At 43.3% G+C, this 23,823-nt stretch overlaps 1 protein-coding gene across 1 annotated transcript in view; it reads left to right on the top strand.

Annotated features, from left to right (window-relative positions):
• The window catches only part of LOC135710073 (zinc finger protein 729-like), a 48,550-nt gene that overhangs the window by 20,020 nt on the left and 4,707 nt on the right, over nucleotides 1-23,823 (top strand). The window contains exons 11-16 of the mRNA XM_065232524.1: nucleotides 17,363-17,701; nucleotides 17,777-18,169; nucleotides 18,418-18,724; nucleotides 18,788-18,984; nucleotides 19,063-19,401; nucleotides 20,345-20,536. Of these exons, the coding sequence (XP_065088596.1) occupies nucleotides 17,363-17,701; nucleotides 17,777-18,169; nucleotides 18,418-18,724; nucleotides 18,788-18,984; nucleotides 19,063-19,401; nucleotides 20,345-20,536 (1,767 nt within the window). The remainder of the gene's footprint in view (nucleotides 1-17,362; nucleotides 17,702-17,776; nucleotides 18,170-18,417; nucleotides 18,725-18,787; nucleotides 18,985-19,062; nucleotides 19,402-20,344; nucleotides 20,537-23,823) is intronic.

Below are 23,823 nucleotides of genomic sequence, written 5' to 3' on the forward strand. Positions count from 1 at the left end.
GCTTCGTGCAAACTTAGTGGTTCAAACTCGTCCTCACATGATGCTTGTAGCCCAGCATTAAAACGTTCCGGTGGTCTTCCTTTAGTAACATGATTTGATCGTCGAGGCTCGGTAGGAAATCCCCTGAACATTTCAAAAGAATCTTCCGAAAAATCTCCTTCCGGTGCACTGTCGTAACTGGATATTTGCAGAGGGTTGTCATCTGCCTCTTGTTCCGGATCGATCACGTCATCCTCAAAATTTTCTTGCTTCTTACAGTTATCCAGTGTTACCTCGACATCGGCTTCTCTTGGTCGCATCCTCTCTCGCACTGTTTCGTTTGAATTCATTTCCAAGAACTTCGCGTCGCGGCTTATGAAAACGCGATCCGTTTCCGTTTCCACAAAACGATACGCCTTCCTGTCCTCCGCGCAGCCTACGAACGTCATCATGGTCGCCTTTTTATCCAACTTCTTTCTCTTTTGATCCGGAACATGCACCCAAGCAGTCGAACCAAACACTCGCATATGGTTGAATTTAGGCTGTCGCCCATGCCACAACTCGATGGGAGTGTATTCCATTGTAGCAGACGGAAGACGGTTACATATGTAGCATGCCGTCATCACCGCCTCACCCCAGTACTTCTTCTCCATTTTTGCTTCGGACAATAGACAACGTGTCATTTCCATCAACGTACGGTTAGCTCTCTCCGACTTGCCGTTCTGCTGTGGACTGTACGGCGCTGTTTGCTGAAGTGTGATTCCATTCTCCTGTAGGAACATTTTGAGTCTCGTGCTCGAATATTCGCCTCCACCATCCGTTCGCAAAACTTTCGGCTTTCTACCGAACATGTTCTGCACCAAACTGACATGACGAATCTTATTAAAAGCTTCAGATGTTACCTTCAGCAGATAGACGACTGTGTATTTACTGTAGTCATCTATCATCGTCCTGACGTAGACGTTGCCACTCGGAGTAGCGACCTCCATAGCACCACAAAGGTCGGAGTGCACCATATCAAGAATTTCTTGTGACTTTGATCGCGATTTTGGAAATGGCGCCCTGGCCAACTTCTCCTCACAGCACACACCACACACCGATCTTATGCCGCAGTCGGTTACCTTCAAGTTCCCATTCCTTCGCTCAAAATTCGCTTCATGGAATCCGGGTGCCGGTGACCTAGACGCCGATGCCAAAGATGCTGGCACAAGTCTGAATGTCCCACCGCTGACAAAACCGACTGCTGAACTACCTGCTTGATACAGTACAAACCGCCTTTTTGTTCACCAGTGATTACCACCTTGCCGTCTGCCGAAGTTAAAGCTCACCAGAAAACCTTCGTCGACGATCCGACTCACGGATAAGAGGTTTCCAGCCAAGCCAGGAACAAACAGGACATTTTTAATGCATATGATTTTCGATTCACCGTTTTCTGCCATCACAGTCAGCTTGCAGGAGCCCATACTTTTAGCTGAAATTTTGTTTCCATCCGCCAGACAGACGCTTTCACTAGAATCCACCAACGCGCCGTGCGGATCTATTTGCTTTTTGCTGAAGGAAGTGTTACTACTACCTAAAGCTACAACAAATTTAAACAGCACTTTTCAGTGCTCAACCTGTAAAAATTTTCTACCTTGTTCCAACTCTTATTCCTCTTCGATCCTTGTTTGGACCCTACCCGAGGTAATCCTTCTTGGATATCGATTTGGAAAATTCCTCTTCGATCCTTCAGATTCTTATAGTAATCTGCTTGGAAGTCGATTTGGATAAAAATTTACTGCCGCCATGGCGCCTAAACGCAAAAGAAAGGGGCAAACTCTTGACCCCCTTCTGATGAAATTAATTTGAGTAATCAATTTGATTTGCTCACGGATGATGAGAATGATCCATCATCCAAGAAAAATTCTAGTAAACTTTCCCGGCTTAATGCCAAGAAGGAAAAGATTCCCCCTATTGTGATAACCACTACCGATTTCCATGCTCTTCGCATGGAACTTTTGAATTTCGTGAAAGTTAAGTTTTCACTACAAATTGGACGTCGGGGTGAATGCCGTGTATTGGCTGAAACCTTGGACGGATTTAAATGTCTTCTCAAGTATCTTACTGAGAAGAAGCACAAATTTTTTACTTACGACACCAAAACTGAACGTGTGTTCAAGGTTGTCATGAAAGGACTGCCCAGTGGTGAATCCCTGGATCAGATCAAAGATGAACTGGCAAAATTACTTGGAGTTGTGCCACTCCAAGTAATCAAAATGAAAATGAAATCCCGTCCTGGCGATTCGCGCAACGGGATTTCTGATGATTTTTATTTAGTTCACTTCAAGTCTAGTGAACTAAACAACCTTAAGGCCTTAGAAAAAGCTAGCCTTATGCTCCATGTCCGAGTGAAGTGGGAACACTTCAGGAAGACTGGAGGAAATTTCCAAAACCTCACCCAGTGCCGTAAGTGCCAGGGATGGGGTCACGGAACTAAAAATTGCTACATGCCAGCTAAATGCATGAATTGTGGTGATTCCTCTCACGCAAAGGACGACTGTCCTGTGAAGGAAGATCCTAAGAAATTTAAATGTTCAAATTGTGGTGAAAACCACAAATCCAATTTTTGGGAATGTAAGACTCGCAAAGCGATCCTACAATCTCGTTCTAACCGTCAGGTAGGAAACGCTCCACGTTTCCGACCAGGTACAAATTCCTCTGCTGTTAACAACGGTCAGCGAGGAACAAATTCTACATTCGTACCCGTAGGTACAAATATCTCCCCTGCTTCAAATGTTTCATCTGTACCTACTCCCCTCGCTGCTAACAATGTTCAGCGAGTTAATGGAGCTACCTATGCTGCTATTGCAGCGGGTAGAAATCAAAATACTAACCAACGTTCTAACGGAAATTTTGACAATTTTGACTTAGGAAGCATTACTGCCCCCAAAATGGAATTTTTACAGAATTCATTAATTGACATGATTTCTGATATGCTTAAATCTAACTCCATGTTTGATGCTATTCAAACTGGAGTAAAATTTGCAAATAATATTGTCATGACTTTAAAATTCAGTAATGGATTTTAAAGCATTAAATATTGTAAATTGGAATGCTCGATCTCTTAAAGATAATGAAGACGAGCTATTTAATTTTTTGAGAGTTCATAACGTGCATATTGCCGTTATAACTGAAACGTTCCTTAAACCTGACCATAAGGTTAAGAAGGACGCAAATTACTTGATTTATAGAAATGATCGTCTTGATGGACCCTGTGGTGGCGTTGCCATCATTATTCATAGACGAATCAAGCATAAAATTCTTTCTTCATTTGAAACCAAAGTTTTTGAAACTTTGGGAGTTTCTGTTGAAACAAAATTTGGACAACTTACGTTTATAGCTGCCTATTTGCCATTCCAATGCGTAGGCCAGGAAAAGAATTTTCTCAAGGGTGACCTCCAGAAACTTACCCGTCATAGGTCTAAATTCTTCATTATTGGTGATTTTAATGCAAAACACCGCTCATGGAATAATGCTCAAAGCAATTCCAATGGTAATATTCTGTTTGATGATTGTTCTGCAGGTTATTACACTATTCAATATCCAAACAGCCCAACATGCTTTTCTTCTGCAAGAAATCCCTCAACTATTGATTTGGTCTTAACTGATTCATGTCATCTTTGTAGCCAATTGGTTACCCATGCTAACTTCGGTTCTGATCACCTTCCAGTAACTTTTGAAATATCCCAAGAAATAATTTCTAATCCCAACAGCTTTACTTTCAATTACCATAGGGCTGATTGGGAGCAATATCGAACATTTATGGAATATAACTTCGATCCAAACATTCCTTTGCAAACCAAAGATGAAATTAATTATGCTCTTGAATCTCTGACTACTTCTATAGTTGAAGCAAGAGCTGCCTCAGTACCAAAATGCGAGGTTAAATTCGATTCAATTATAATAGACGATGATCTTCAGCTCTTGATCCGTCTTAAAAATGTCCGCAGGAGACAATATCAAAGAACACGCGATCCTGCCATGAAAGTTATCTGGCGGGATTTGCAAAAACAAATTAAAAAGCGATTCTCGGCCCTGAGGAACAAAACTTTTGAAAATAATATTTCTAAATTAGACCCGAGTTCCAAACCCTTTTGGAAACTCACAAAAATTTTGAAAAAACCTCAAAAGCCTATTCCAGCGCTTGAAGAAGGTGGTAAAATTTTGATCACAAATTTGGAAAAAGCTCAGAAACTTGCTAAGCAATTCGAGAGTTCCCATAATTTCAGTTTGGGTCTTACTAGTCCTATTGAGAATCAGGTTGCTCGGGATTTTCGGAATATTTTCTCTCGGGAAAATATTTTTGATGATTCCTGGTGGACTGATTTGGACGAAGTAAGGTCTATAACTAAAAAATTTCAAAATATGAAAGCTCCAGGTGATGATGGAATTTTCTATATCCTCATCAAAAAACTCCCAGAGAGTACCTTGTCTTTCTTGGTAAAATTATTTAACAGATGTTTCCATTTGGCATACTTTCCTGATAAATGGAAAAATGCAAAAGTTGTTCCAATTTTAAAGCCGGATAAAAATCCAGCTGAAGCTTCTAGCTACCGTCCAATAAGTTTGCTTTCTTCAATAAGTAAACTTTTTGAAAAGATAATTTTGAATAGAATGATGCTTCACATCAATACGAACTCAATTTTTGCAGATGAGCAGTTTGGATTTCGCCATGGGCATTCAACTACTCATCAACTCTTAAGAGTTAACAATTTAATTCGTTCAAACAAATCTGAAGGCCACTCAACTGGAGTTGCTCTTCTAGACATAGAAAAAGCATTCGACAGTGTTTGGCATGAAGGTTTGATTGCTAAATTGAAAAAGTTTAATTTTCCACTTTATATTATGAAATTAGTTCAAAATTATTTAACTGACAGAACTCTTCAAGTAAATTATCAAAATTCCAAATCTAATCGACTACCTGTTAGGGCAGGAGTTCCTCAGGGTAGTATTCTTGGGCCTATATTGTATAACATTTTCACTTCGGACCTCCCTGATTTGCCTCAGGGTTGCCACAAATCTTTGTTCGCTGATGACACAGGCATTTCCGCTAAAGGAAGAAGTCTTCGTGTTATTTGCAGCAGACTGCAGAAAAGTTTAGATATTTTCTCTTCTTATTTACAAAAATGGAAGATTTCTCCCAACGCTTCCAAAACTCAACTTATAATATTTCCACATAAGCCTAGAGCTTCGTTTTTGAAACCTAGTAGTAGTCACATAGTCACTATGAACGGAGTTCCAATTTCCTGGTCAAACCAAGTGAAATATCTTGGATTAATACTTGACCAAAAATTAACTTTTAAAGATCACATTGAGGGCATTCAAGCCAAATGTAACAAATATATAAAATGTTTGTATCCTCTTATAAACAGGAAATCCAAACTTTGCCTGACGAATAAACTTCTAATATTTAAACAAGTTTTTAGACCGGCCATGCTTTACGCTGTGCCAATATGGTCTAGTTGCTGCACTACCAGGAAAAAAGCACTTCAAAGGATTCAGAACAAAATTCTGAAAATGATTTTGAAGTTGCCCCCCTGGTACAGTACTACCGAGGTACATAGAATTTCGAATGTTGAGACTTTAGCACAAATGTCCAACAAAATAATCAATAATTTCAGGCAAAAATCGTTGCAATCCTCAATTGCAACGATTAATTCCCTTTATATTTAGATAAGATTTATTTTTAGTTTTTAGTTTTAAGATATCAATTGTTATACTGACATGCAGGTTAAAAAACCTGTTTAAAATACTGAATTGCCAAGACATGAACAATGTAAAAACACTTAGATATATATCATAACAATTAAGGCTGGTACGTTACTGCAGTAACTGGAGCACCTAGGTTAAAATGAAATGTAATTTATTTTGAATTTGGAACAAATAAAGAGTTAAAAAAAAAAAAAAAAAAAAAAAAAAAAAAATAAAAAAAAAAAAATAAAAAAAAAAAAAAAAAATAAAAAAAGAATCTACCAACGCATTCAGGAAATCCACTCGACCTGTCATATGCTTCGTACATCCGGAATCCAGGATCCACTTATCGCTTCCAGACTCTTCTGCATTAGCACTGTAACAGTCACCCCTATTCTGTATTTCGTTTCGAACGAAATTCTAATACAAAAAAATATTTTTTTGCGTGAGAATTTCGTTCGATACGAAATACAGAATAGGGGTGAGTTTTCTTCAAGGCTCGTCGTTGAAAAACACACTTCGAAGTCTTCTTCTTCCTTTTTCGTCACTAACACTTTCGCCTCTGCGACTTTTCCTGGGAGTACTTTTGCTTTTCTTGCGGCTCCTTGTTTGCTTTGGGACAATCCCTTCTAAAATGTCCCTCTTGCTTGCAATAATGACACACTTTATTCTTCATCTTATCGTCACTGCGGGTCGACACTTTCAATACCTTGTCCAACGTATTATTTTCGCACCGCCGCCTCCACTCGTCAAGCAGTTTGCCCTTTACATACTCTAGCTTGAGCTCTTCGACGGGACGGCTTTCCAGTGCCGTAATCAGCGCGTTGTAGTTCTCAGGAAGACTCGACAGAATGATGGCGATAATCCAATGATCCTCCAGTTTCTCACCCATACCAGTTAAACGATGTACGAGTTAGGTCGCTTCCATGAGATGCTCCGACATGTTACCTCCCTCTGTCAAGTGCAAGGAACACAATCGCCGAAGAACGTGAATCTTGTTACATAGGGATCCCCGCTCGTGATAATTTTTCAACGCTAGCCACATTCACATAACTGGTTGTTATCAACAGCCAAACCAATTGTGGCCCTAGCCTTACCATCCTTTGTAGTCCAGTCCGCTGTAGGCGCATCCGGCTTTGCCGACGATACCACTTCAAGGAGTTCCTCCTTCAACAACAGTAGCTCCATTCGGAACTTCCAACTGCTCCAGTTGAAGTTATTCAACCGCTCCATTAGGATTTTCCCTTCCGCCATTTTGTTCGCCAACACACAATGGACTCAAAAAGGAAGGCAAAAAAAAATCTACCACACTTTTCGATTCGATTCGCGATCAAACCACTTTATAAAACTCGCGCCGCGCAACTAGGCCCATAACCTGTTGACTTACGAGGAAATTGAAGGAATTGATTCGATAATAACTGGTTTAATGAACAACTTAAAAGAAACTTTATTGAACGTCTTCCTCTTCCGGTAGTACAGTAACGAATGAATTGCATCAGCCTACAAAATGGCTGATGTCGGTCGCTGCACGCATTGTAGTTGGCTGCGTCAGCAAAGCTGTCAAACGTGAAAAACATCGATTGGGCACACACTTATTACCAACAAAATTAATGTGATCGCATAAATTTTATGTCAAATTCAGATGAAAATCATGTTCGTTTCCAATAGAAGCCAAATGAAAACTATTTTCGGTGTGCTCTTGTGGTGCACTAATTCCACCGACAAATCGTCATGACACTTAATTCTGACTTATGCCCGAAAAACGTAAACGGCCGATTTAAATGTGCAGTGATCCGAACTGTCAAAACCATAGAATTTTTTTGATCTCGATAAAAATAATTTGTCCAGAATATATCAGACACGAACAAATTCATAACTTTTACATGCGGGGTCATGGCTTAGCCAGATGTCAGTACTGTGCTTTGGTCAGAAATTTTATTGTTTTTGCTATGGTCATTCATGTCGGTTTGTCGGTGCTAATACAAGCATAACTATTCAAATCGACGTATCTGATTTTATAAACAATCTTTTCAATCGACGATTTCTGGTAACTGCAAGCTCACTCACAGAAACTTACAACACCAGCTAGTAGGCGAAAGTTTCCCGTATCTGATGATGGTGTTTGTTTGCGTCGGTGAGTTAGCAGTTAAGACAAATCGTCGACTGAAGAGATTGTTTACAAAAGCAGATACGTCGATTTGAATAGTTTCGCTTGAATTCCACTATCTTCCGCTTCTTCCTTATGCTTGATTAATAAATGTCACTACAATTTGAACGTAGAATCCCATTTAAATGGTTTACCAGCCTCATCACACAACGAACACCAAGATAAGAAAACCTCATTTCACTATTTATCATTTTATTCTTATTGAAAATTTGCTGGACAACATCTTCCTTTTTTCTTTTTTTCAGCCATCTTTTCTCATTTACAATTAGGCCTCATTTACTATCACGCTCCGACCAAATTCACAACAGACACGCACGACTAGGGTTACCATATCAAAAACTTGAAAATGAGGACATTTCATTTGAGGTTTGGAGATTGAGGAGGACAATGATTCCTTTTCTTAACATTAAAGGAGCACAATGAGTTTTTTCTCAAACGTGTTAATAATATATAAGGTATCACAAAATTCATGATTCGCAAAGAGATTGTTCATAACTTGTAGTCGTTACCAATTCAATAAGGCTGTCCACGAGACATTTGCGATCAGCTGACTTTTTTGTTTACCAAGAACTTTTGACAGATCACAGTAGCACTGAAATTTCACTCTCATATGAATTTCTGCTTTGTTTAGGTTTACATTCAGCACCATTAACACCAGATCACTCACACACTCTTGATTTCTAGCTGTCAATTCCACTGCGAAACGTCTCTTGGATCACCTTATACTTGGTCCGCCTTCTTGAATTCTAACATGGCGGTGGATGTTGATTTACCACTTCTACTAATCAAGCCCATTCCGTAGATACCCATATTGCATGGGTTTAGATGCATATTCGCTGTCTGGAGTTGGCCTTTGGTCCACCATCTTGGATTTGTGGAAGCCATCTCGGGTTGAAATCCACCATTTTAATTTCATCCGGAATGCTGACTTGAATTTCGGATTGTCCCAGATTATAGAATTTAACATATCTTCTAATCCTATGATTTTCGGTGATTTTGATTTTCTGATCTTGATTTTAACCAACACTGGTTGCCAGTATACCTTACCTTACCAATCAGGCTAAGGCCTTGTTGTCCTCTGCTGTCCGAGGAAGTCGTCTCCACTCTACTCGATCCATGGCCACAGTTCGCCAGCCTCGTAGTCTGCGAAGGGTCCGCAGGTCGCCTACTACTTGGTCGATCCACCTTGCCCGCTGCGCGCCTCTTCTTCTTGTTCCGGTTGGGTCGCTTTCTAGAACCATTTTCACTGGGTCGTCGTGCGGCATTCTTACGATGTGTCCAGCCCACCGTAGTCGCCCAATTTTTGCAATGTGCACGATGGATGGTTCTCCCAGCAGCTGGTGCAATTCGTGGTTCATTCAACTCCTCTACGTTCCGTCATCCATCTGCACTCCACCGTAGATGGTACGCAACACCTTCCGTTCGAAAACACTACGAGCATAGTCCAGGTCTCGTGGCCGTAGAGAACCACCGATCTAATCAGCGTCTTGTAGACAGTCAACTTCGTGAGGCGGTGATTTTATTCGACCGGAGCGTCCTCCGGAGTCCAAAGTAGGCACGATTCCTTGCCATAATGCGTCTTTGAATTTCTCTGCTGGTATCATTTTCGGCGGTCACCAGTGAGCCCAAATACACGAACTCATCGACCACCTCGATTTCCTCACCGTCAATCTGAACTCGGGGTGGGAGGCTAACATTGTCTTCCCTAGAACCTCTTCCTTTCATGTATTTTGTCTTTGATGCGTTGATGGCAAGTTCAATCCGCCTAGGTTCAGCCTTCAGTCTGATGTACTTTTCCGAATCCACTCCTCCTGTAATATCTCCTCCTCCCAAATCTTGGCAATGACCCAGTGCAGCGCTCTAGGCAGTGCTTCACCACCGCATTTTAATAGCTCACTTGGTAGTTGATCTACACCAGTTGCTTTGTTGTTCTTCAGCCGACCGATCTCCTCCTCAACTTCTTAAACATCAGGGGCCGGTAGCCTGTCGTCTTCTGCGCGTGTTGCCGTGCCACCTTCGTTTTCTGCTGCTTCACCGTTGAGGTGCTCGTCATAGTACTGCTTCCACCTCTCAATCACCTCACACTCGTTCGTCAGAAGGTTACCGTCCAAGCCCTTGCAATTATAGATTTAAATACAATGCTCCATTTTCAACATAAAAGCATTTTAAGATTGCACTCGTATATCTCTCCGTGGAAAATTTTGTAACCATCATCATTTTCTTAGTTCGTCTATTCTCCACGAGTGCCAACTTTGATTTGCCAATATCTTTTGTCCCGTCCAGTAACGTTCCTGCAGTGCTAGGATTTCGAAGTTGCGTGGTTGAAGTTCGTCATAGATTAACCTATCGCAGCCCGGGAAGCCGAGCGATTTGCAGTTCCATGTTCCAAGTTTCCAATCGTAGTCCTTATTTCGTCACGTAGGTCTGTGCCGATTGTTCCGATCCGTATTTCTTTCTTGAGTATTTGCAATTTTATTTTTTCCAGGGCGGCTTGTTGGGCCTGACCCAACCCCCCCCCCTGTCTCGCCGGGGAACCATCGTTTACAGCCCTGTTTAGAGTCCCACGCTGGCACTAGGACGGTGATCAGCCGCTCCTAACATGGAGAACAGACGCCGTTTTGAGCACCTCCATGGTGAACAGACGCTCGGGTTTGGTGGAGCATTTCCTCTATCACCGTACTATGGTTACCGCGCCAGTGTTCGCGTCGCACCTCTTCACTTTGCTATTGCCGGACTGGCAACATTGCCCAGGCTACGCCACCCAGCTGTGTCCATGTTTTAGCTGGTATTCTTTTGTTATCATATGACTCGGGGAGGCGTGAAGTAGGAACTTGTGAGGACCAGGGCTAGGTATTCCACTTGTTTTCGGGAGAGAGCAGGCGGAACGCAATAAAACGCGGCGAACTAATTGAAACGAAAATGGACTGTATTTTACTTATATTTTACATGAAAGAAACGTGTTCTCGACCGCTCGGTCGGACGAATGAATAACTGATGATTTCCGGAAGCGGTATTTTTCTTCTATGTTGGGAGCGCGGGACGACGAGTTTGACAGCTGGTTTTGCGAGGGGTAGGACCACGCACGAACATCTAAGTTGGGCGCAGGGTTGGACTGCACGCGAACATCCTCCCGGCCCTTGAGGCGGATGCCTCAATCCATTGGGAGCGGAACAAGCTTGTGCACCGCTCTTTGGTACTCCTTATCTCCACGACGTACAGTGACGGTGCGAACAACTCCATACTGATCTGGATGGGTAGCGACAATCCGTGCAAGTTCCCATGTCGCAGGTGGCGAGTTATCGTTCTTGATTAGCACCAGTTGTCCCGGATCCATATTCTGCTGTACTGCTTGCCACTTGTTCCGAGGTTGAAGTGTGGCAACATATTCGTTCCTCCAACGCGCCCATATCTCGTTCACGTAACGTTTAATACGTTGCCATCTGTCCAGACGGCCCTCCTGGAGGTGGCTGACATCTGGTTCTGGCAGCAGGTTGAGTGGCTGATTGATGAGGAAGTGCCCTGGGGTGAGGGCCTCGCAGGAGTCGGTCGATGTTGAAAGCTGGCACAAAGGACGCGAATTCAAACACGCCTCAATTTGCGTCAAGACGGTTGAAAGATCCTCGTACGTCAGACTCGTGTTCCCTAGCACCGCTCGCAGATGCTTCTTCATACTCTTCACCGCCGCTTCCCAAATTCCTCCCATGTGGGGGGCAGATGGAGCGATGAACGTCCATTTCACCTTCAGGTTCGATAGGTACTGATTCACAGCTTGGTTGAATTCGGATGATTGCAGGTGTTCCCGGATGTCTCGATTTGCGCCCACAAAGTTTGTTCCATGGTCAGACCAGATTTCACTGCAGAGTCCACGACGACCACAGAAGCGCTTGAGAGCTGCCAAGAAAGCGCTTGTGGACAGGTCTGACACTGCTTCCAGGTGTACTGCCTTTGTGGCAAGGCAAACAAAGACAGCAACATAGCCCTTTATAGTCTTAGCGTTCCGAAGATTAGAGGCGCGGAGAAGGATCGGTCATGCATAATCCACACCACAATGTACGAACGGGCGAGCTGGGGTAGTCCGGACTGAAGGCAAGCTTCCCATCAGTTGCGTTGCAGTTTTTGCCTTCAATCGACAACAGCGCGTGCAGCTCGCCGCAAAGCCACGTACCACTGTTTGGCAGCCAACGATCCAATATCTCTGATTTAGTGTTGCTATCATCAAAGTTGGCCCTGCGTGCAAATTCCGGAGGTGTATTTCTGTCAGAAGCAGTTTGGTGTACCGGTGTTCTTTCGGTATAATCACTGGATGACGAACATCGTACGGTTGACTGGAATTGTGGAGACGACCGCCAACTCGCAGAGTGCCATCAGCATCGATGAAAGGAAACAGAGACTTGAGCTTACTATTGCCTGGAAGTGGTATGTTTTTGGCCAGACAATCAATTTCCTTCTTGAAACAATCGTGTTGAGCTGCTCGTGCCAGCTGCAAGCAAGCGTCGTTAATTTCCTTCGGTGTGAGTGGCCCCTCCAGTCGATCTGTACTATTTTGGCGAGCCAGGCCATTGTGCCGTACACGGTTGATCCAGCACAAAATGCGCCGAATGTGAGTCAGATGCGAGAAACGATTGAGCAGGAACGTCAGTATTTCGTGGCTACCTCTTGGCGGCAGCTCAGCGCTAGCAAACAAACTTGTAATCGTTGTCCGCTTCTCTAGTAGCTCTTCCTCCTCGATGTCACGAACTAATGATACTGGCCAATTTTCTTCTGTTTCAGAGAGCCAACTTGGGCCCCTCCACCACAGCGGATGTGTTAGTAGTTCCAAAGGCGTGATACCTCGCGAGGCGCAGTCGGCAGGGTTGTCTCTTGACGACACATGGAACCAACGATTCCTGGGAAGATGTTGCAAAATCTTGGAAGTTCGATTAGCCACGAACGTTTTCCACTTCCTTGGCAGTGAAGATAGCCAATGGAGCACGATTTCTGAATCACTCCACGCGAACAATTCCACCTCCAAGTGCGAGGATGATTCCATGACCTTAATCATCAAGTCGACGAGTAGTTCCGCAGCCAGCAGCTCCAAGCGTGGCAGTGAAACTTGAAGAATAGGAGCCACCCTGGTCTTGGCCACTACCAGATTCGTTGCGATTCTTCCGTCTTGGTCGATAGTGCGTGCGTAGACGACAGCGGCGTATGCAGCTTCAGAGGCGTCCGCGAACCCATGGAGTTGCAGTTTGCCTTCAAAGTTGGGAATCCATCTCTTAATCTGAATCCTCTCGATATGGTGCAATGTTTCTTTCAACGCAATCCACTCTTCCAAAATGAATGCTGGAAGTGGATCATCCCAGCCCAAGTCGTAGAGCCACAGGTGTTGGAATAATATTTTCATTCGGATGACCACCGGCGCGATCCAACCGAATGGATCGAAGAATTTTGATGAATCGGACAGCAGCTGACGCTTGGTATTTGCGCCATAGATGTCAAACGTGAGCTTGAAACTAAATATGTCCTCTTGAGGCGTCCATCTGATTCCCAAAGCCTTGACACAATCATTTTCTTGGGGTAGCTTTAGCGGAATGGGCTCGCCTTGAATTGCACCGCACTCCAACAATTGGGGCTCATTTGAGCTCCACTTTCGTAGGACAAAGCCAGCGCTCTCCAGAACGTGGGTGATTTCATTACGGAGGAGATTGGCGTCGTCGATGGAATCTGCACCCGAAAGCAGATCATCCACATAGAAGTTTAGGGGAATCCGCTCAGCTACCAGCGGATGTTCTTCCTTGTTGTCTTCAGCGACCCGTCGCAAAGCCGCCATAGCTTGATACGCTGCGCTCGCCGTACCGTAGGTAACGGTCAGCAAACGATAATGTTCCAGTGGCTGGTCCGGACTGTTTCGCCACACTATTCGTAGGTAATCGGCATCTTCTCTGGTAATGAGAATTTGCCGGTACATTTTCACGATGTCGGCGATAAAGGCGATCTTGTACGAGCGCCAGCGAAGGAATACGTTAAAGAGCGACTCGTTCACATTCGGTCCAACTAGCAAGCAGTCATTAAGTGACACCCCGGAACCACTCTTGCTCGAGGCGTCGAATACGACGCGCAACTTTGTCGTCGTACTATCCACCTTCCACACGGCGTGATGGGGAAGATAGAATGATTTCTCTGGTGCAACCGAAATCTCGCTAGGCGGTACCTTCTCCATATGACCGAGAGTCAAATACTCAGTCATAAACTGCTGGTAATGATGCTGTAGTTCTGGATCGATGCTGACTTTCCGCTCCATGGCCTTAAACCGCCGGATGGCAGCAGTAGCCGATTCGCCCAGTTCTGGCTTTGTACGGTCGAAGGGTAAGCGAACTACGTATCGCCCTGATTCATTCCGGGATAGGGTGGAGTGGAAATGTTCGGCAGCCCGCAACTCGTCCGGCGTGAGCTGTTTAGATTTAGGCACCTCCTCTACCTCCCAGAATTTCCGGAGCGTTTGGTCCAGGTTCAATGATGTCGTTAAGCTGAGCACCGCACGACCTTCGGCGGCATACGATGTATTGAAGTGGCCACCAACCAGGTAGCCGAAGACGGAGTTTTGCGCTATGGGTACACCCCGACCGTCGTACAGCTTTCCCGGTTCTAGAATGGAAAAAAGAGCTTCTATTCCCAACAAAAGATCGATCTTACCGCACTTGTTATAGCTTGGATCTGCGAGAGGTGCCTCGGCTAAGGCACCAGCATCGACTTCAAACGGTTGACTCGGTTGGTCCGGAACCAATTTTTTTAGTATTAAGGCTTCCACCACGATGACGACACGGTCGTCGAATCGCGATGATATCTGCAGCGTGACTGCTCCTGTTGTCTTGCTGGGATTCCCATCAGTGATTCCGTTAACGAGAATGTTAGCGTTGCGCCTTTCCAGGCCAAGACGTTCGAATGCTTGATTGCTGATCAGCGAGTTCATACAGGCAGAGTCCATCATTGCCCGTACTTCATGGAAAACGTTGTTTTTTCCCAGCACCTTGATGACAGCCGTAGGCAGCAAACTAAGGAAGTTCACTGAACAGCTGGTTTTGAGATCCGCGACATACGATGTCACAGAATTCGCTTGCTTCGGTACTTCTGATGTTGTTGTTGGCTGCTTCTTTACAGTTGCTTCATCTTCACGGAGTTGGCTGGAATCAGGAACAGAGCTGTCGTCAATTGAGCAGAGCAGCGAATGATGCTTTTGCTTGCATTGTTTGCATACAACTGTCGACGTACAGTTCTTCACAATGTGGGTCGTTTTGAGGCAATTAAAACAGAGCTTGGCTCGTTGGGTGAACTCCCGTCGTTCACTCACTGGCATTTCTTTGAAGCTGGCACACTGGTATATTGTGTGAGCTTCTGAACACTTAGAACACGGTTGCTGGGTGCTTGCGTGAAAACTTTGAATGGTCTTACTTGACGATGTATTCTTCGTGTTTTGGTCCGTTCTCCGATCTTGTTCCTTCTTCGTGGTCGTATCAGTTCCCTTCTTGGAAAAGGACGCGCAAGTTTCCAAGGCATCGCATCTTCGCTCGAGGAATGTGACAAACTCTTGGAAGCTAGGATTGTCCAAATCGACTAGCTTCTGAGCCCACAACGAACGGGTTTCACGGTCGAGTTTTTCCAATAACAGATGAATTAACCAGGGGTCACGAGATTCGTACGATTCACCGAGAGCCTTGAGCTGCCGCACAACTTCATCCGAGGTTGACACAAGTTTGCGGAGCCCAACGAGACTAGGCGCAGCAACCGGCGGCTGGTCCACAAATTCTTTGACAAGTGCCGCGACGGTATACTTCTTCTTATCGTAGAACTCGTTTAGCTTATCCCACACTTCCACATAGTTGGCGTCGGTGATAGTGAACGCACTAACCAACTGCTTCGCCTCTCCATCTAAGTGGGACAGCAGGTACTGCAGCTTCACGGAATCTTTGAGATTTTTCGAGTGAATGCAGCTTACAAACAGGTCCTTGAAGGAAGTCCAGAGTTTCCGCTCGCCCTTGAATACCGGAAGAGTTATTGTTGGCAAGCGCACCTCAATCGGAAGTTGACCCCCGGAAGCCTGAGCATCAGCAAACGGACGGGAAAGATTCATGGAACCTACTTGGCCAGCCAACTGTGACACGGTGTTCGAAGCTGCAGTTTGTGACGTCATCAGTAGCCGCTGTGAATCCAACAGCAACTTGATTACCTCTTTCAGATCATCCATTGGTTCGGCAACTGTACTTTCGCTGCTTTCGTGGGGGTTATGTTCGTCGAGTAGCTTGACGTAGCGCCCTTTTAATTGATAGTACATTTCTTCGAACTCAAACCGGTGATTGAAGACCGAGTTGATTTCTTCGAGCGCTTCAGACTGCTCTTCGATTTCACATTGCACTTTGTCAAATTGCTCACAAAGTTCAGTGAGTCTGTTCAATCGCTCCTGAATCTCGCCGAAAGGAGGATTTCTTCTTTCGACCGCACTGGCGTTATTCTGCTCCCATTTCATGCGCTGAAAAAACACATCGCGACGTTTCCGAATCGCTTCCATAGCGGTTTCGTAAATATCGGCTCGAAGGTCCAATGTTTTCGGGAGAGAGCAGGCGGAACGCAATAAAACGCGGCGAACTAATTGAAACGAAAATGGACTGTATTTTACTTATATTTTACATGAAAGAAACGTGTTCTCGACCGCTCGGTCGGACGAATGAATAACTGATGATTTCCGGAAGCGGTATTTTTCTTCTATGTTGGGAGCGCGGGACGACGAGTTTGACAGCTGGTTTTGCGAGGGGTAGGACCACGCACGAACATCTAAGTTGGGCGCAGGGTTGGACTGCACGCGAACACCACTCCTTCCAGGTTGTCAACTCACCATTTTGGTTGCCAGTATGCAATTTATGAAATACTTCGTTACAAACGCAACGCAACTCTTTCTTTTGTTTTTAAAAATGAATGCTTCTAACTTTTTTTTTCCAAATATAACGCAGTTTGTTCAGATCGATTCATTAATCTATGTTTGAAAATGATAAAGAATATTGAAAAGAAAACGTTATTACCCCAATTTTTGAATAAATTATGTTGGTAATGTGGGCATTCAAGAAATAATAATAAATTAATATAAATCTTCAAAAACTTCAGCTCTGCTCAATATATCCCCTTAGAAAAAAAATGCATTGATGTTCCTAAAACATTTTCATCTCAGAACAGAAATTTACAAAGAAATTCATGTAATCTAGCAATTCAAACGGTAATTAAAACTGGTTAAATTCTGATATTTACGTTTATGAATAAAACACCAATTTTATTTCAATAGCATTTTTAAAACAAGATTTCCACATGAAAATAATAATTATTAAATAAAAAAATATTGTTTTCAAAAATATGGTCTTTAAAATGAAATTGGTGTTTGTTCAATTATTTCAGAGTACTCCAAATTTTGTATTTCAACTGGACCTGGCATCGCTGATTGTATCTATTGAATGTCTATTTCAGCTAACCTGTCCTAAGCTCACAAAAGAGCCCGATGATTCTCAGTTCGGTGCAGAGGAAATCTCACTGCTTCATGGTGAAAAGGAAGCTCAAACTGACTCCACGATTGTTCGACAAGGTGAGAATATTATATTTATCCTGAAACACAGGAGTGACCCACAGCAGGCGGCGAACAATCCATCGAGTATCTTTCGAGCACCCTGTACCAAATGTTCCCACTGTGGAATAAAAGAGTCTAGTGCTGTCGCCCTGGCTTGTCATATTCTGGTCAACCATGAGCCAGTCGCATGTGGTATATGTGGAATTACTTTGCCCACTCTTTCCCAGGCTCAGCAACACAAGGTTAGTAAACTGAGCTTTGAATGTTGTTAAATTTCTCTATACTTTAATGAACTATGTATTTATCGTTCAATACAGAAAACGAAGCACAATCTCTCGAAGCTCAAATGTCCACATTGTTCGATACGGTTTTCCGGGAGAGAGCGCTTACAATTACATGTATCCAAATGTGAGAAAAAGAAAGTTCCCTGCGAGTTTTGTGGTAAAATGTTTCAAGATGTAACTGCTGTCAAAAACCATTGGAGCTACGTTTGCCGTGCCTATAAAAAGAGCCAGGAGCAAGACCTGAAGAATTCCGGAGCACGGCCTCTGGTTGAAAGCGGCTTATCCCATACAAAATGTTACTACTGCAACCAAGAGTTTTCCAATCCAGGGCAGTTAAATCATCATTTGCAAATTCGTCATGAGCTGACCAAATGTGACATCTGCGAAATAACTATTCTTGGTATATCATCAACTAAAAATCATGAGGTTTGTTGCAGTCGTTTTTCTCAGCTGCTGTCAGGCTTAATTGCAGTTCAAATTGTTTCTTAGATGATGAATTCTCAGTCAATTGTAGGTTCTTTGCCTACGTTTAAGTCTTTTCTGGAATGTTATATTTGGTGACAATGTAAGTTTTTACACCGCAAAAGAAGATGTAGTTAACTTCTTGTTCTGCAAAGCCTGATTGCTACTGCATCTTTAACATATTTTTATTCAGCCTTTATTATTCAATGCAGATAAAATGCCACATGGAACCAAAATACAAGTGCCCAACTTGTGGGAAAAAATTTCACCGTGCAAAATCATATAATTCACATCGTTTTGTGTGTGAGCATAAGATGTATTCGTGCAAGTTATGTGGACGAACGTTCAAACAACCCCACTCAATCAAATTTCATAATAAACGATACCATCCTAATGAGACCGGTTTGAAAAATCTACAGATCGTCCAAGATCAAAACCAAGTCCGATACAATGATCTGCAAATGGCACGTGATACCCAAGGAGGACGATCAACAGTTAATCCATCCGCCAAAGTTGCAAGTGGGTAAATTTCGACTTCAGATAGATACACGAGTAAATACAAAAGAATTGGTTCTCTTGTAGATTCTGGATCGAATGAGTATTCTTCAGCTAACTTGACCAACGATGATTGTATGGAAAGCAAAGTGATCGACGAGGAATCCCGAATGGTTTCAGAGAAAACCTCGCAGCCACTTGTTGAAAATCCATCAAACCAGCCATATTCGTGCAACGTCTGTGGCATCACTATGTCTAGCTATTACAAAATCAGTTATCATATGGTACGTTGGTAAAACTTGCATTTTTGGTGCCTTCTTCTTTGCAATACTATTTTTTTATTTCATTCCCGTTCATTTCAGCTGATAAAACACACGGAAGAAAAGTTCCAATGCCCTCATTGTCCGAGGAAATTTCACCATAGAAATAGGCTAGAAAAACATGCGCCAACTTGTACAAGTTTAAAACATTCATGTGAATTGTGTGGTGAAAAGTTTAGCCTCCCAAGCAGAGTAGAGATGCACAAGAAAAAAGTTCATCAAGGCGACAGACCCTTGAGAAACGCGAATATCAAAGGTGCAAATTACACTGAAGAGCAAAAGCAACGCAGTGTTGAGAAGATGGATGCCACTCATGAGATGGCTGTTTGCATAATTTGCAGAAGCACGTTCGCCAGTACTGATGAGCTAATGAAACATAAGGTTTGTTTTTGTGACAGGTGTCATACTAGGCATTTCTTAAGGGCCAACCACTTAAGATCCGTTTGCGTAGCGTTGACGTTAGACAGTTAGATAATTGGTTTAGCTGTCACCTTGCCGCAACGCGTCAAATCCGGATCTAATGTGGGTGACCTTTCACGCTTTCACTCTTATACTCTTGAGAATCATCAACATATGTGTGTAGCTGCTCAGCTTTACCAACCGGTGGAAACTAACGAACTTTAAATTGGCTCACTACTTGACTAGCCTATTGGTCCCAAGCAAATCGTTTAGCGTACCCTATTCCACAGTCAAAATTCTAGTACTACACTATGTTTGTTTTGATTCGCCTTGAAAGTTTGACAGATAAAATGAGGGGTTCGTGGATTTTTCTATTTTTCCAAGGGTGCATCGATTAGCTTGGGACCGAAGATAGTACCAGAGCTGAGCCAAAAAATTGAGCACGTTTCTTCGGGACCTTCTGGTCTTAGAGTTACCTCTATGTTACTACCCTGCCCGTTGTTTTATTTAGTTAGCGACCATCAAAAAATGATGTACCAGATATTTGAATTTTACTCATTGATCTTATGGAGGATGATACCTTAGAGGTCCCGAATAAACGTGCTCAACTTTTTGGCTCAGCTCTGGTACTATCTTCGGTCCCAAACTAGTCGATGCACCCCTTGAAACATAGAAAAATCCACGAACCCCTCATTTTATCTGTCAAACTTTCAAGGCGAATCAAAACAAACATAGTGTAGTACTAGAATTTCGACTAGAATGGTGTAAGCTAAACGATTTGCTTGGGACCAATAGGCTAGTCAAGTAGTGAGCCAATTTAAAATCGTTAGTTTCGACCGGTAGATGATACGCAGCATTTGCTGTCGGCTATTAAATGTATAAGCTCGAAATTAACTGTATTGTATGCATTCAATGTCTATTTCAGCTAACCTGTCCTAAGCACGGAAAAAAGCACGATGACTCTCAGTTCGGTGCAGAGGTAATATCACAGCTCCATGTTGGAAAGGAAGCTCAAACTGATCTTGAACTGGACATTAAAGTAGAGGAAACAATGCTGCAGGAGCAGGAATATCAAGTTCCAACTGAAGACCCAGGGAGACCATCCGCCACAACTTTGGTAAGTGCTCGTCAGGTTTGTATAGTTTGTCCATTAAATAATACTGATCCCAATATTTGAACTTGTTTGGTTTTAATCTGAAACTAGATTGAAACTTGAATGATATTATTTATAAATTTAAATGTAGAGGACCTTGATCATCTAAAGGTTCTGTTTCCATTAACAAAATGGAAACAGAACCTTTAGATCAGTTATCCCACAGCTGTCTATAGCAGCAGTCGAATTTTTATTTCGGTGTGAACCACGCGATAGCCTGTTTTCGAGACTCGCTATTATATAGTTGCTCTTTGTTCGTTGCTATGTCTGAAGTAAAAAAACACCATCAAGTTTAGCTTCGACCATTATGATGCTAAACCAAACATCGGAAAGATTGTAAATTTCGCCAAAGCACTTGACGCGGATCCGGCTGAAATGGAAGCTGTTTATCACATTGGTGAGGAAAGGGGAGTCTTCATAAAGTTCAAATCAGAGGAAGCGATGCTCCATGCTCTGACATACAATTCGGAGGATTTATTCTTCCATTGTGTACCGGACAACGAGCTGGATAAAGTGCTGGGGAAATATGAAAAAATTAAACGCATCATCCAGGAGAAATTTCCAACTGATCTGTGCTTTGAGGTATATACAGGGATACGCGGTATATATATGGATGTGAAGAAGGAAATCCCCACGTCATTATATTTCTTCAATCGCAAAGGAAATATATTTTATGATGGCAACAAAGATAAATGTTTTCTGTGCAAGGCGGCCGGACACCGGAAGCTTTCCTGTCCCAAGCGGAAGGCTCGGAAGGAACCGGAGAAGCAAGCAACTAAAGGAAAAAGGAAAGCAAAGTGAAAGAAAACAAAACAGCAGCAGTACGTATGCTAGTGTATTTGTGGAAGGTGCGTCGTTTGTCATTTGCGACCAGGAAACGGACTCGGGGTTGGAGATGTTGAATGAAAATAACGAAATTGACGTGACGACCCCGACGACCGACGAGAGTAGCGGAGAGCATGCAACGGGAAACGACGTTCAGAAGCAGCAGCAGCGATCACGATTCGGGTTCAATGAAAATGAGGAACAAATTCGGGAAAGAAACAAGTTGCGTGCACGGGAGAAGATCGCTTTGTCGCCGCTTCGATCGCCACCCAGGAAAATCCTATAATAATATGCATTTCCTAGAGAAAGACGTGTGTTCAGTAGGAAGTCTGGTTTAATACTACATAAAGTTTTCAGTTATTGATAACGGGTAAACAAGTTCTTAACTACAGAAATCAACTGCTCCTTCGATCCAACTCTTCACCCCCTCTCAGTTGATGGTCTCCAATCCTATCTTCGTTCTCAAAAGTGTTAAAGCCGGGGCTGGATGTGACTTTGTAAGAATGTCCGCTTCTTGCTTCTGGGTTGGTACATATACAAGTTTCACCTTTCCGTCTGCAACCGCTTCTCGAATAAAATGAAACTTGACATCTATATGATTGACACGTTTCGTCTCCTCCTTCTCTGCCATAGCTATAGCGCCTTGGTTGTCCTCGTAGATTGGTACAGGATACAAGTTTGATTCACACAAATCGGATAGCAGTCCAGTAAGCCAAATCGTTTCGCTAACAGATGAGCTCAATGCGATGTACTCAGCTTCTGTGGATGACATTGCTACCGTGCGCTGCTTCTTGGACGACCACACGGCCAGAAACACACTTACGATCCTCCTCGTTGCTTGCATAGTCAGCATCAACAAACACAGCGACCGGTCGTTCATGCGGGTTCCTCTTAAAGATCAGCCTTAGGTCTTTTGTCGCTTGAAGATAACGCAGTACTCGTTTGGATGCTTCCAGTGTTCCTCTCCTGCAGCATCTTGGAATCTTGCCAGATAGCCCACAACGTAGCACAGGTCTGGCTTTAAGCCCAGCATCAGGAACATAAGACTGCCAACCAGTTCTCGATACGGATAGTTGCATCCTTCAGTGGTCTTTCGAAGCTGCAACTTAGTTTCAGCATAGAGGTAACTCTAAGACCAGAAGGTCCAGAAGGAACGTGCTCAACTTGTTGGCTCATCTCTGGTACTATCTTCGGTCCCAAGCTAATCGATGCACCCCTCGAAACATAGGAAAATCTACGAACCCCTCATTTTATCTGTCAAACTTTCATAGCGAATCAAAACAAACATAGTGTAGAACTACACAGAAATTCAAAACAACCCAAAATTAAGTTCTTTTCACTCATCTCCCATGTTCCGTACGATAAGCCAAATTTGGGTAAACCGGCTCAAAGTAGTTTGCATTTAAGGACGGCAAAAAAAATTACCCATCGCTAAGTTATTTTCCATTTTTTCTACCCAAAATTAAGTTCAATTAACTCAAATTTGGGTATATCGCATATTACTCAATTTTGGCTTCTCGTACGGAACTAGACGGTTGAGTCGAATCTTTCGTTCTATTCTTGACAACAATAGCGAGAGGAAATGAAACGGGCAAAGGTCAAATAACTCAAATTTGAGTTTAAAAAACCCAAGCAGTGGGTAGTTTTGTTTTTCTGTGTAGAATTTCAACTAGAATGGGGTACGCTTATAGATGTACTTGGGACCAATAGGCTAGTCAAGTAGTGAGCCAATTTCAAATCGTTTGTTTCCACCGGTTGGTTTCAGCGGGTATGTGGGCAGGTTTACAGCCATCCATTCCGAAACGTATTAGTATTTTTTGGATTAGTGCTTCTTGAGACAAATACATAGTACCTTCCTCGTCATGTTCTATCTTGATGCCCAAAAAGTGATGTAGTTCGTTCAAATCCGTCACTTCAAATTCTCGTTTCAATCGATCTTTAATCTCCTCAATAATGCGTAGATCGCCCGCAACCACGAGCAAATCGTCCACATAGATAACGATGTAAGCAATTTGATTTCCTTGTCCACGCACATATACGCAGTAGTCGTATCGGGAACGACGAAACCATGCTCACCAGAACTTCATTAAAGCGACCGTTCCAACAGCGAGGTGATTGCTTGAGACCGTATAGCGATATCTTCAACAAGCATGCTTCATTCGGTTGACTGCTTACCCCCTCTGGAACACGCATGTACACTTTTTCCTGGAGAACAGCGTTTAGGAACGCCGTTGTTACGTCCATTTGATGGATCTTCAGGTTTCGGTTCGTCGCAATCGCCAGAATCGTCCGTATAGTTGAAAGCTTTGCCACTGGAGCAAACGTCTCTTCATAGTCCACGTGCTTCCGCTGCATGTACCCTTTGGCAACCAGGCGGGCCTTGTAGCGCACAAAATTACCGTCAGCATCGGTCTTTTTTACTCGGC

The sequence above is a fragment of the Ochlerotatus camptorhynchus genome, unplaced genomic scaffold, assembly GCF_037179485.1.
Source record: "Ochlerotatus camptorhynchus isolate MF236.1 unplaced genomic scaffold, CSIRO-AGI_Acam_v1.1 ptg000370l, whole genome shotgun sequence".
Classification (NCBI taxonomy): domain Eukaryota; kingdom Metazoa; phylum Arthropoda; class Insecta; order Diptera; family Culicidae; genus Ochlerotatus; species Ochlerotatus camptorhynchus.